Source organism: Monodelphis domestica, chromosome 3, assembly GCF_027887165.1.
Source record: "Monodelphis domestica isolate mMonDom1 chromosome 3, mMonDom1.pri, whole genome shotgun sequence".
Taxonomy (NCBI): domain Eukaryota; kingdom Metazoa; phylum Chordata; class Mammalia; order Didelphimorphia; family Didelphidae; genus Monodelphis; species Monodelphis domestica.
The window spans coordinates 376,326,549-376,339,257 of NC_077229.1; the positions used below are offsets into that span (position 1 = coordinate 376,326,549).

The 12,709-nt window shown below is 38.1% G+C and overlaps 1 protein-coding gene and 1 long non-coding RNA gene across 2 annotated transcripts in view; one reads left to right on the top strand and one right to left on the bottom strand.

The window, feature by feature from the left end:
- LOC103094610 (uncharacterized) overlaps nt 1-10,636 on the bottom strand; it is a 120,214-nt gene extending 109,578 nt beyond the window's left edge. Inside the window, exon 1 of the long non-coding RNA XR_008917792.1 lies at nt 10,536-10,636. This is a non-coding gene — a long non-coding RNA (uncharacterized LOC103094610). The remainder of the gene's footprint in view (nt 1-10,535) is intronic.
- ANKH (ANKH inorganic pyrophosphate transport regulator) overlaps nt 1-12,709 on the top strand; it is a 211,119-nt gene that overhangs the window by 156,917 nt on the left and 41,493 nt on the right. Inside the window, exon 9 of the mRNA XM_001372956.5 lies at nt 4,541-4,636. Coding sequence (XP_001372993.2) covers nt 4,541-4,636 — 96 coding nt within the window. The remainder of the gene's footprint in view (nt 1-4,540; nt 4,637-12,709) is intronic.

The window sequence follows — 12,709 nt, forward strand, 5'->3', positions numbered from 1 at the left end:
GATCAGAAAGGTTCAAGACCTACCTCTGACACATACTGACTGAAACCTTAATCAAGTCATGAACCTCTCAGAGCCCAAGACAGAAACTGTCTTAACTTCCAAGGTTTAGAAAAAAGGACCCATCTGCATGGATACAGAGAATATCCTCATCAGAAGTTCCCTATGCTAATTGCAGTCTCATTCCAACTCATAACAATAGTAATTCACTCAGAGAGCAATGAGAAAGTAATTTTAGTGAACGAGAATCAAAGTTACAGCTTAAAAAGTAATTCTGGCTAGTATAAACTGGCTAGGTTAAATGGCATCATCTGGTAAAATATGCATTTTTATGGAGTAATTATATGAGCAAACTAAATTGGATGATCTATCCCTGGCAAAAATTTCATGATAGAAAATGTGTGCACAGATCAGATTTGGGCGGAAAAAAAGAGAAAGGTAGAGGAATTAGAAGTTTGGGTAGAAAAGTGTATAGGGTCTCCTGTTGATAAGTAAATCCATCAAAATAAAGATGTCAATTCTGCCTTTCAGAGAATATTAGAAGACAACTAAACTTTCTGGGATAGGAAGTACTGAAATGCCAGACTCTCTTAATTCTGAATGTTTCATTTTAAATGGTTTTTGGCTACCAGGAAATAATAAAACTGAACAATACACACACTGTAGGGTTTTGATCAATGGATCCAAGAAAAACATTGTTTTATTCATGATATTGTGTCATTCACTTTTATGTCCAGAAGATGAAAGCTATGAAAAATCCTTTTAACAAGCACACCTCCAGCCAGAAAATCTTGTTATTTAGAGTCTTCTGAATAAAGCCCCACCCATTGTTTCCAAATATTCCAGGAAGCTCTAACCATTCCATGTATGTGAACACTGCTGCTTATTCATCATAATGGAGACACCACTGTCTTCTTGCTTCTACTGCATGGGCAGCATGAATCTTTGGCTTTCTGATGGATTGGTGAGTAAGAGAGTTCAAGTATGAGCTTCTCACAATTTCACCAAATCCAACTAAATGCCCACTGGGAGGCCTCTTTTGGCCAGTGTTGACTTTGTAGGGATTAGCCATGCTTGTCATTTTTCAGCACAAGGCAAAATTCCTTTTTGAATAGAGCAGACAAACAACTTAAGGGTGGAAGGACTGGATCTATGATTTCCTTAGTATTGCAAGCTTCTAGGTGAAGAAACTCAGTTCAGTACAGTTCGGCATCTTGCCATGTTGTCTTGCTCATTAGAACACGTGCTACTTGAGAGCAGATACTGTTTTTTGCCATTCTTTGTTGCTACAGTATTTAGCACAGTGCCTGTCACATAGTAAGCACTTAATAAAGGCATTTTGACTGACTGTTCTTAGCTTTTAGTCTTGGAAAGTTGTAGAATCTTGGATTGTGACCTGCCCAGGATGTGTCAAAGACAGAACTTGAATCCAGGTTTTTCTGGCTTCAAGGCCAGCTTTCTAGACATTACATCATACTATACCCTTCTTTCTCTGTCTCTTGTTGTCACTGCCTTTCTCTGTCACTGTCTCTCTTTTTGCCTCTGTCTCTCTCACTTTAAGAAATAAAATATCTGTGACAATCATCATAAAAGATCTTCAAAGACTCTGTATTTTATGCTTTGCCTCATTCTACCCTGCCAATATGATTTTTGTGATCACGAAATCAAAATTAGTTTCCTGGACATTGGTTAGTATTCTCTCACTAACAGTTCTTCACAGGATCTGAGCTAAAATTCAAAACTTCATATTATTTTCTGGTTAGGCCCTATTACTATCCTCTTCCTCACCTCTCTGGCTTCCTTTTGTAAAGCTTATAGAATGATCTGACCAGGTCACTCTCCCTGAGTACCTGAGAAAGCATAGGATTCTATAGAATGAAGATCCAACATTCATCATATACTACAGCACATGAAACTAGAATGCAGAGGATTCCAGTTCATCCTAAGTCAGATTCCCCTTCTGAGGCATGGGATCTCTGGCCAGCCCACCCTTTGCACAGGATTGGCTTCAGCTTGCTAAGAGCAGATGAAAACTTCCACAACACTTTATGGCACTCTAGTTGCCTTCTTGAGTTATATAATTACATATTTGATTCTGACTTAAATGGAGATAGAAATTTCCTACTCCTTGAACTTTTCTTTGATACACTTAGTAGCTCTATTCTTTAGAGGAACAGATGTATCTCAGGCAAGAATCTAAAGCAATTGATATCATTTTCACATTCATGCCATTAGGGCAGGAAATGGGAAGAAATAGTAGAGGAGATTATCTTAGCTTTTGATTTTTCCTTTATTACTTAGCTTATACTCAGAATGGAACATCTAATAACCCTGATTGTGTACACTTCATTAGGCTGAATTAGTGGAGCCAGGTGTTCCAAAGGGTTTGTTTATATTAGCCATTTATGGGACTAATTGGATCTGCGATGAGCCTAGGAACATATATAAGTCTAATATATTATTATTATTGTGTGTGTGTGGCTAAAGTCATTTTGTCTGGATGAAAGAACAAGCTGGGATCCATGATCTCATACTGGGATCCTTGAATAAAGGAAATTGTTATTTAAAACTCATTTAAATTCAGCAATGTTTCCTCAAAATGTTGCTCATCTAAAGTTATCCCCACAATTTTCCTTTGTATTGTTCCATTATGAATTTCTGAGATTGATTGATTGAGGAATTATGGAGGTGTCAGTTGTCTTCTTTGTTATCAAACTTTAAATCTACATTTAAAATAGAGATAGAAATTACAATTCTCAAAGATGAGGTGAAAGACCACAGATATAGAATTTTGCATAGGCTCTCACAGAAGGTAAATGTGTTGACTGGTTTTGCTAAACTTCTTTTTTTAAGTATTTGCCATAAGAAAAAGCTCCCAAGGTGATGGTGTAGTATATTCACAAATAAAATGAATATAAGGAGGGGACTATGGGAATTCACTTCATCATTTCCCACCAAGGCTGCCTTTCTACTCTTCATGATCTCCAAAAACTTATCATTTCACAAAATGAAATCAATTCTGAAACATTCACCTCTTTAGACTCTCTTTCTCCACAACTCCTAGATTCATCATGGCCCCTGCCTCTCCCACCCACACTCTTTCAGCTGCTTTCTGTGTATTGTCTTCCCCTATTACACTGTGAACTTCTTGTGAGGAGGGAGAGTCCAATGACTTTCTTTATATGCCTGGCACTTAATAGGATGCATGGCACACTTAATAAATATTTGTTGATTCTTAAATCTAGCAGACATGACAAACAAAAAGCATCAATCAAGCTTAAAAAGAAAAGATACTCAAGGCCCTAGTTTAGACCTAAAATATCCCAGAATCAGTTCCACAGTCTAATTAAACACACATTTTTTTAAACAATAATAACACATAACAACTGCCAACCAGCTGCCATCAATAGAGCCTAAGTCCTCTAGGAATAGCAGTGCTCCCAGAATTCAACTCTCCATCCAGCCTGACCCTGAAACTATCATCATCCAGGAGTAGCCCACCATCCCTATGAGTACCAATGCTACAGGTAGCACAGGAAAGCCAACCTAGCTAAATTAACAAGGCTCCTTGAGGTAGAAAATAGGAAGCTATGTATGGTGGAAGAGTCGAGCCATTACCTTGGCATCACTTTGGCCCCCACCTGCCTTCTGACACCCGGGAGCCCTGGGAATAGCAGTCCTTATTCCCTCCCCACCACACACACATCCAGATCATCAGTCCTTCTTCCAGCCTGTCATCCAGGAGGCAGCCCTTTGGAGATGTGACCTGACACCCACCTCCATTGCCCCTTACCTTTCAGTAGTCACAACTAACGAAGGCTTGATTTTCATTCCCGAAGGACTTGACACTGTCAGATAGTTCAACATCAGAAACATTGTTTTATCCATGGAAATAATGTTTAACTATTGAATCTTTCCGTTTGACTTGCTGCTGAACCCTCTTTGAGAGCCAGAACTGTCTTATTTTCTCTTTGGATCCCCACTGCTTACTTAACACAGTTTTTACGCAGAGTATGGACTTCATAAATGCTTTCCCCACCCCAATCTTACTCATATGGAAGATGAAAGAATATTAGCACCTTCCCCATAAAATTGATGTAATTGAAGACATCTGAGTCTTGATTCTACTTATCATACTCTTCCTCACACACCTGAAGTTAAAAAATATTTATATAAAAATAAAACTCCCTTCCCTCAAGGAGCTTGCAATTCACTGTGCAGGTTCAGCAGGAGGACCCATTTAAGTATCGTACAAGAGAATGTGAGGAGGGAGAGAGTATAATGCTAGGTGACTGCTTGTTAGGGATGGGAAAGGATGTGTTAGGAGATCCCTCTGGTCCTACTCAAGCCTAAGAATCCAAGTTATGTCACCCTTCAGGCAGGCCAGAGGAGTCATCCTAGGATAAAATGAAGTAGTGTGGTCAAAGCTGTACTCAGACGTGGCTGAGGTTGCAAGGAGACTTTGGAAATAAAATAGAGACATTCAAAATCAAGTGCGTGGTCATCAGTATTTTTAGTACTAACTCTCTTTTTCTCATCTTAGAATAATCCCAGCAATAAAGTGGTGAGCACGAGCAACACAGTGACGGCTGCACATATAAAGAAATTCACCTTTGTCTGCATGGCATTGTCCTTGACGGTAAGTGTTTGATGGGTAACAAATGATTTTTTCCACTTATAATGATACCACATTCTATATTTTAACATTTTGTAGAAAAATAATTGGCAGCTTCTTTCATTTTCTTTTTTGTTTTCCTCCTACTCGTCTTTGAGGAAGAGTAACTAAGAACAGACCGAATGAACAAGGGGATTGATTTTTAGAGTTTTCATGCTCATTCTCATAAGAAAAACAGAACTCACCGTTACCTCATGCTCCATACCATTTCCATGCTAAATACAGCTATTGTGTGACCAGTGCATATAATGTGATTAGTCTGAAAAATTATTTACAATGTATGTTTCCATTGGATTGGAACCAGTGACCATATTTGGCATGATTACAACTTTAAATCATCTAAATTCTAATACCGAGGACCACTTCATAGGCTTTTTATTTGCTCATACCTGCAATATCATCAGTAGAGAGATCTCTCCCTAGATAAAACCACCACCACCACCACCAATGCAGCAGCCATTCTAAAACTTGGATTTTTAGAGCACTTTCTAAACTTTCCCAGCGTCACACAGCCAAAGACAGACAAGGAACTGGAGCATGCTGTTATAAATAATAATTAATCTTGGAGATATTATACTAAATTTATAATTATTTATTAGTAAAGAGAAAGAAGGTTATCAGTCTAACTACCCAAAGTCTATAGCCTCATTACTGCTTCCATCAGGTCCTAAATTCCCAAAAACGGGGAGGGTGGTTGCAAAGGGGGGGGGGTCCAGCTAATTAGGTGGTCTAACTAGATAAATTAAGGCCAGCCAAGGGGCAAACTACCATTCAGGAAGGGATGGGAGCAAAACAGCCCGGAGTTCCTAGTTGTCCTGCCTCTTATATCTCTCGTGATGTTACCCCTAATTGGCTTTTGGTTGAACATTCTGGGTCATGTGTTCTGATATCCAGAATCATGCCACACCTCCTGGTCAGAGGGGCTTCTACCAACCCATTTCTCAAGTCAGAGACTGAACTGTGACTCTGCTCCTACCTTAATGTGCATGTGCCAGCTTTGACTTATATTTTCATGTTGTTTCACACAATGGGTTTTCCTGACTACATCCACCATACAACACTGCCACCAATTTTATAATTCCTTACTCAGATTTAAAACTTTTTTTATTTTTATTTATTTTAGGAATTCTGTATCCAATTATATTCTAAGAAACAATTTAGATGAAAAGGATGAATATCTACAAAAATATAAAATACTCAGATTAATAGCTAAAGAATTGAAATAAGCCCATCTCAGAAAAATCATTGGGGTGATCTGAGTTTCTGTGGCAGAATTTTCCTGTCCTCCTGACTTCTACTTGTTCACTTGTACCGATGCAGCTGGCCTCGCTTTCCAAATACAGAAATAGCTCATGTTACCTAGCTAGAAAAGAATGACACACTAGACTAAAATCAGCTGATTGCATTCACAGGCTGTGATACCATTTCATTGCCCGGCCTTAGATAATCAGTTAGCCTTTCTGTAGCTTTAGATTCTCATCTGTGAAATGAGGGTACCATATTTTTCTTATTCAGAGTCAAAAATATCAAAATCAATATGATATTGAAAATATATTTTTGACTTCAACAAAGAAATATCATGGTGTTTTATTTAAACATTTACCAAGTATTTACTATATTCAAGGCATTGTATTAGACCCAGAAAAGGAAAGAATGAAGCTAAAAATCTCCTGAACTCAGGGAACTTTTTATTGGAGAGAAGGATGGGAGAGGTGATATGTGTGTGTGCATGTGCATATATTTGCACACAGATACACACATAACTGTATATTGCTCATTAGAATGAGGTAAGTGCATAGGAACAGGCAAACAGAAGATAATAAGGCAAGAGAATTTGGAGGAGAAATAGAAACCAACCGGGGGGAGGGTCAGAAAAAGTCAGGGAAGATTTAATTAAGACATCACTTGAGTTGAGCTTTGAAGGAAGAGAATTTCAGCAAGTGAAAATGTGAAAAGGATTCCAATGCAAACTTGGGAAATACAATTTACAAATGTATGGATTTAGGAGCAGACGGTGAAATTAAGGAATGTGGAATTGAGTCTCAGGTCTGAGGGAAATGTAATGTTTAGATCAGACAGGGCCCTGGACTTCTTGGAGTTTACTGTCTAACTGATAGATTTGAAAGATTTGAAGGCAAGGCTACTCAGGAGCTATTATAATAGTTCAGGCAAATAGGAATGAGGTCCTGAATTAATTTTGAGAGCAAAAAAAGAGGAACAGATGGGAGATCCTCAGAGATAGAATCCATAATACTTGGAAGATGGTTGGCTAGTGGTAGGGTGTCAGTGGCAAAGGAAAAAGAAAAGTCACATGTGACCCTGAAGTTATGAGAATGGGTAAATAAGACAATGGTTGTACCATCAGTAGACACAAGAAAATTTGAGGTGCAGGGAAGGGAAGGCATGGGAATATGCACAATGAAATGATAAAGAAAGCAAATGTGAGCATTTATATAAAGTTTGTTAGGGCCTTCAGGTAAAGATGGCCCATAAGAAGTTGGAAATTTGAGCCTAAAGTGCAAGGAAGAGATCTAGACTCGAAAAACCAGTTTGAAAATCATGTACATAGAAGCAACAATTAAAGCCTTGAGAAATGAAGGAGAGAATATGCAGAAAGAAGAGAATTGGGTGTCTAAGCAAAGAACCCTGGGAAAAGCATTTAACCCCATTACCTAACCTTGCTGTTCTGCCTTAGAAATGATACTAAGATTGAAGGGAAATGTTTAAAAAAAATTTTTTTAAGTAGGGCAAGTTGCTTTTCAAATTTTGCAGAAGAGTCAAAGAAAGAGGAAAACAGAAAAAAGTAATTGGATTTGGTAATTAGGAGGACACTGGTATGAGATATACAAAGTGTTATGAAGGGAACAAAAGAAAACATTTTTCTCTTAAATCAATCAAAAAATATTTATTAAATACTTATCTATGCCAGGAAAGGATAAAAAAGACACACACAAAAAAAAAATCCCTGCTGTCAAGTGGATTGCATTCCATTGAAGCAAAATGTAATTTTGAACTTGGTTTCATTTCATTTATGTTTTTTTAAACATTCAGTGTTTAACATTTGTTCATGTATTCATCTATCCAGATTTCCCATTAGTTTTCTGTGAAAAATTCTGCTCTGGGTTGTTAGGAAACATTCTAAAAAATCTTTATTTAAAATAGATGCATTGAGTAGTTTTATTTTTTTAGGCATTCTCTGTGTAGCTTTGAACTAGATCATGATAAATAGTAGGAAGCTGGGACAAATTCTCTTCAAATTTTTGATCAGTAATATAGATATTTATAACCCAGTAGAATTGCTTGTCAATTCTGGGAGGGGGGAGGGATGAGGAGAGGGAGAAAACATGAATCATGTAACCATGAGAAAAAATTTAAAAATAAAAATAATTAACAAATTCTTGATCAATGCCTAAAAGAACAAGTTGTATAATTGGATCCATGGTCACAGTTTTCAGATGACACTAGTTGTACATGCATGTGACAGCTTTTAAAAATATTACCCATTTTTCTTTAGCAATTCTGTAATTAGTACTTCCCATGTTTCTCTGTATCAAAAGTAGTATACTCATTACCTCAAGATCCTTTTGGCAATGAGGAAACATTTGGCAGCCTGAATTCCAATGAATAAACAGACAATTTTGATTGAGGTGAAGAGCAGGATTTAATGACCACCACCAAGCATATGGATGGGGATGACTTTGTTTTTCAATATGAACATACTTTGATTACAATTACTTTATGTTTCACATATGATTCCTAACAGTAACTCAAAAAATATTAAGACACAGAAAAAATAAAATGGCATCAAACCATCTTTCCTGGGACCCAATTGAACCTATTTGACTTATGGATATGGGGAAGTACCAGATTTGGAGCAGAGAAGAGGGAAAGGCAACAAAGGAGGAGAGGGAAGAAAAAAAAAACGAGATAGAAGAGAGAGAGAGAGAAATATAAGTTGAAGGGGAGTAATTAAGAGACCTAAAGTGGTAGCATCATGAGTAAAGAGAAGGATACTGATGCAAGAGAGATAGAATTAACACTTTTTGGCCACTGTTGCTATCAGAGGTAAAGGGATATGAGAATTCAAGACTAATTCCAAGGTTCTGAGCCTGGATGATGAAAAGGAGAGTGGTACCCTTGGCAGAAAAAGCAAAATTCAGTAGAGACATGGATTTGAAGGGAAGGATAATAATGAGTTTTCTTTGTAACATGTTGAGTTTAAAAAGCTTAGATTTAAGCTTGGGAGACAATTAAGTTCATAGATATAGAAATGGAAGAGACATTGGAAGTCTTCTAGTCCAACCCCTATGTTTTGTAGATAAGGAAATTGAGTCTTTGAGACGTTAAATCCCCTTTCTAAGGTAACACATAGTTAATTACAGAGCTGGAATGTGAACTGAGCTTCAACTCCAAATCTGGTGTTCTCTATATTGTCCAGCCCAGAAATTTAATCTAGTCCCATAGTTCATTGAGGCCCATTTATCTGAGGTCCACTTCTGGAAAAAACTCCTCATGGAAGGGGCAAGTATTACATGGCGCCCTTTCCATAGAGCAAGAAAATATCAAGGTGTCGGTTGACAATTATGATGTTGCCAAGGATATCTTAACTGAGCAGGCAAGCTCCTAACTGAACTTCTGTCCTTGCCATCATCATGGGATCATCGAACATGTATTAGGCAAGCCCTTCAAAACCTAGACCCTACATAAACAAGGTTACATCCAAAATTTTATCCCTAGGATGGGAAGGGAGAGTGTGAGAAGCCAGCTTCAAGTTGCTTACCAAAATAGACAGGGCATTCACACTGCTTAAAGTCATTTGCTCATTTGGCTTTGTTTAATGTTATTCACTCATTAGCGGTTTGTATTGGGCCCTTCCCCCATGCCTCCTTCATCTCTCACTGACTCACATGTGTGCAGTGTTGTCTGTACATAGTAGAATGCTGTGTCATGGAAGAAATTTGGTAGTGTGTCTGAGTCAGCACCTGTTACTCCAGGTGACCTTTGGTTCTTCACCCCATCCCCTGCTGCCTTCCCGTTTTGTATTTCTGCTCCCTTCTGCGGCATTCAAAGAGAAAAAATAATCCTATATTAAATGATTTTTTTAAAAAGCTCTATAAAGTAAATATTAGAAAAACATTATAAAATCTTGAAGATACAAGGGGATTTTTAAGAAAAAATTAAGAACCCTTTGAGGTTCTATGCCCCACACCTGAGCTTTTGGAAGACCTGTGTTAAATGACAGGAGCGCTTGTGGCTGATAGAATTACAGATTGGATTGCAAGGACTTGGTTTGCAGGAAAAAATCATGCAGGAAGAGAATAGAATTTTGATGTCAGTGGAGGATAGGGCTAGAACCTCTAGCCAAGAAAAGCAGTTGGAGAGGAGGTTCTTCTCTCCTTTTGAACTTGAAGGGAGAGGAGCTGAGCTCAATCTGTTGTGATCCCTCATCTATCTGAAGAAAATCAGATTATCCATCCTTCCTCAGTAGTGGATAGAGACTTTTCCCTTTGGGGAAGATAAGAGACTATCCACCCAAGAAGATTTTCAATTGATCTTTTCAATAACTGTACCTCCCTCTATATCAGGAAAATACAACAGCCTGACTCCATAATCTCACCAGGGACTCAGGTCCCCAGACCTGAGCCCTCAACCCCTGAGGGGAATTTAGGTTAAAATAGAAACTAGGGATTTCCTAATTTTCCCTCTACCCCAAACCTACCATTCCTAAATACTGCAAAGAATAAATAGATGTTATTAATCCAGAAGAAACTAAACATCTTATTCATCTAATGTACTAAGGAGACCAGGATAATATCTAGGGAAGAAACCAGAAACCAGAGACTGAAGGGCATTTCTTCCTTACCTTTTCAGCTCTGGACCTTGATCAAATCTCTCACCTTCCCTTGTGTAGCTCTACCTAAGGGAGGAAGTAGTGCTTCTTTTTATCTGTCCCCTCTCTCTCTTAGACCCTTCAAACTGTAGTTCCTGACCCCCCCCACCCCCCCTTCCCCCTCTAGTACAAGCTAAAGTTTTATCTATGTATACACTTTCATGATTTAGCTCCCATCAGGTCAAGAAGCATTTATTAAGTGCCAGCTCTTCCAGGCACAGTGCTAACAGCCCACAAAGTGAGTCTTCCAGAGCCAATCACATTTTCTCTCTGCTTTCCTCGGTCCTCATCCCAACTTCTTCCAAAATAAACAAAATCTTATTTTATGGGGAAAATACTCTGTAACAGATCTAAATTTGGAAAAAATTCTTTTTATAAATCTCAATATTCTGACAGTTCCTATCTGGGTCCTTTTTAAAAGTCCAATCCTATTATTAACATGACTAATCAGTTATGTTGTTAAGGTAGAGCAAAGCCTTTCACCACGGAAGCAAAGAAACATTTTAGCACAATAAGGGACTGTAGGTATTATTAGGCACCTAATATTCTGATCGTACAAACGAGGAAATTGAAGTCTTTTTTAGGATAATAAAGAAGAAAGGAATTTTCAAGGCTGTCTAATGCACTTCACTTCATAGGTGAGAAAATTGAAACTTAAAGAGGCTGAGAGTCTTGCCCAAGGTCATACAGTAAGCAGATTCTGGCTCAGTCCGCACTGCTTCAGGAGGTTAATCCAGGCTACCCAACCCACTGTCTCCAGTCCAAAATTGCTTATGAGGGTTGTTGCACATGGAGAACGAGGGACTGCAACCCTAGCTTTCTATATGAATGGTATAACAGCAGAGCAATGCTATTCCTCCCAGTTCTTTAGCTATCCTTTGATATCAATGCATAGTGTTAACACGTAAACCTTTAGCTGCTTTCATGCTCAGATTTTACAGGTACCGTACTAAGTTGGCATGACCTGGACGGCCCTGCACCCTGACTTTTCTTGGCACACTGCCTGCTCACTTACTTCTTTCTGAAAGACCATCCTTATAGTGGCTGACTCTTGGAGATGGGTGTGTTGTTTTCTTTCTATTTTCCTTTTAATGAGAAGTTAACAAGTCTTTAAACTACAGAAAAATAAGTCATAAGAGTGAAAGATAGGAATGGGCAGGGCAAACAGTAAAGTTAAACCAGACATATAAATGTGAATACAGCCTTATCACCTTGAATTGTGAAGGGAAATGGTGGCATTGATGGCATTCAGACATCATATTTGCTTTGCTTTCTTCCAACCTGTCATAAAACCATTTTCTCTTTGCTCATTCACCTTTTTGCCCTTTTTTTTTCTGCTACCTTGATCACTGTTCTCCCTTGCTTCCTTTTCTAGGTGAATATTATCTAATCCGAGAGAAAAGAGCACTAGGCTTAGGAATCACTGGAGTGAATGTTATGGTCCAAGTCCTCTCCCTTCCTATGTGATCTGGGAAAAATAACTTAGATTTTCTAAACCTTGATCTCTTTATCTATAAATGAAGAAAGACTAATTGATTTTTAAGGTTCCTTCCAGTTCTTCTATCCATGATTCTATTAATCATAATGTTCTTTGAAAGCTACTGTCCATAACTAAAATTTATTAGTAAAACAAATTGTAGCCTCTCTGCCTTAGGAACTTAGGCATAATCCTAAAAGTTTGCTAAGAATCAAAGGTAAGCTCATTGACACACAGTTTTCAGGCTCTCTTTTCTTACCTCTTTTTAAGTTTAGACAATTTATCCTTCCCTGTGGCACCTCTTCTGTTTCCCAAGACCTCTCAAAGATCACTAAGCATGGCTTAGAAATTATATCTCCTGGGGCAGTGGGGTGACTCAGTGGATTGAGAGTCAGGCCTAGAGATAGGAGGTTCTAGGTTCAAATCTGGCCTCAGACACTTTCTAGTTATGTGACTTAATTCCAATTGCCTGTCCCTTACCACTCTTCTGCCTTGGAACCAATACACAATATTGATTATTAGACTAAAGGTAAGGGTTAAAAAAATTCTATCTCCCAGTTCTTTCAGTATTTAAGGATATAGTTAGTCCATCTGAGGTGAATTGAGAAGTATAATGTAATAATGATTTCTTTCCTTTGCTAAATAAATAGATAATACTCACCCAGTCTCC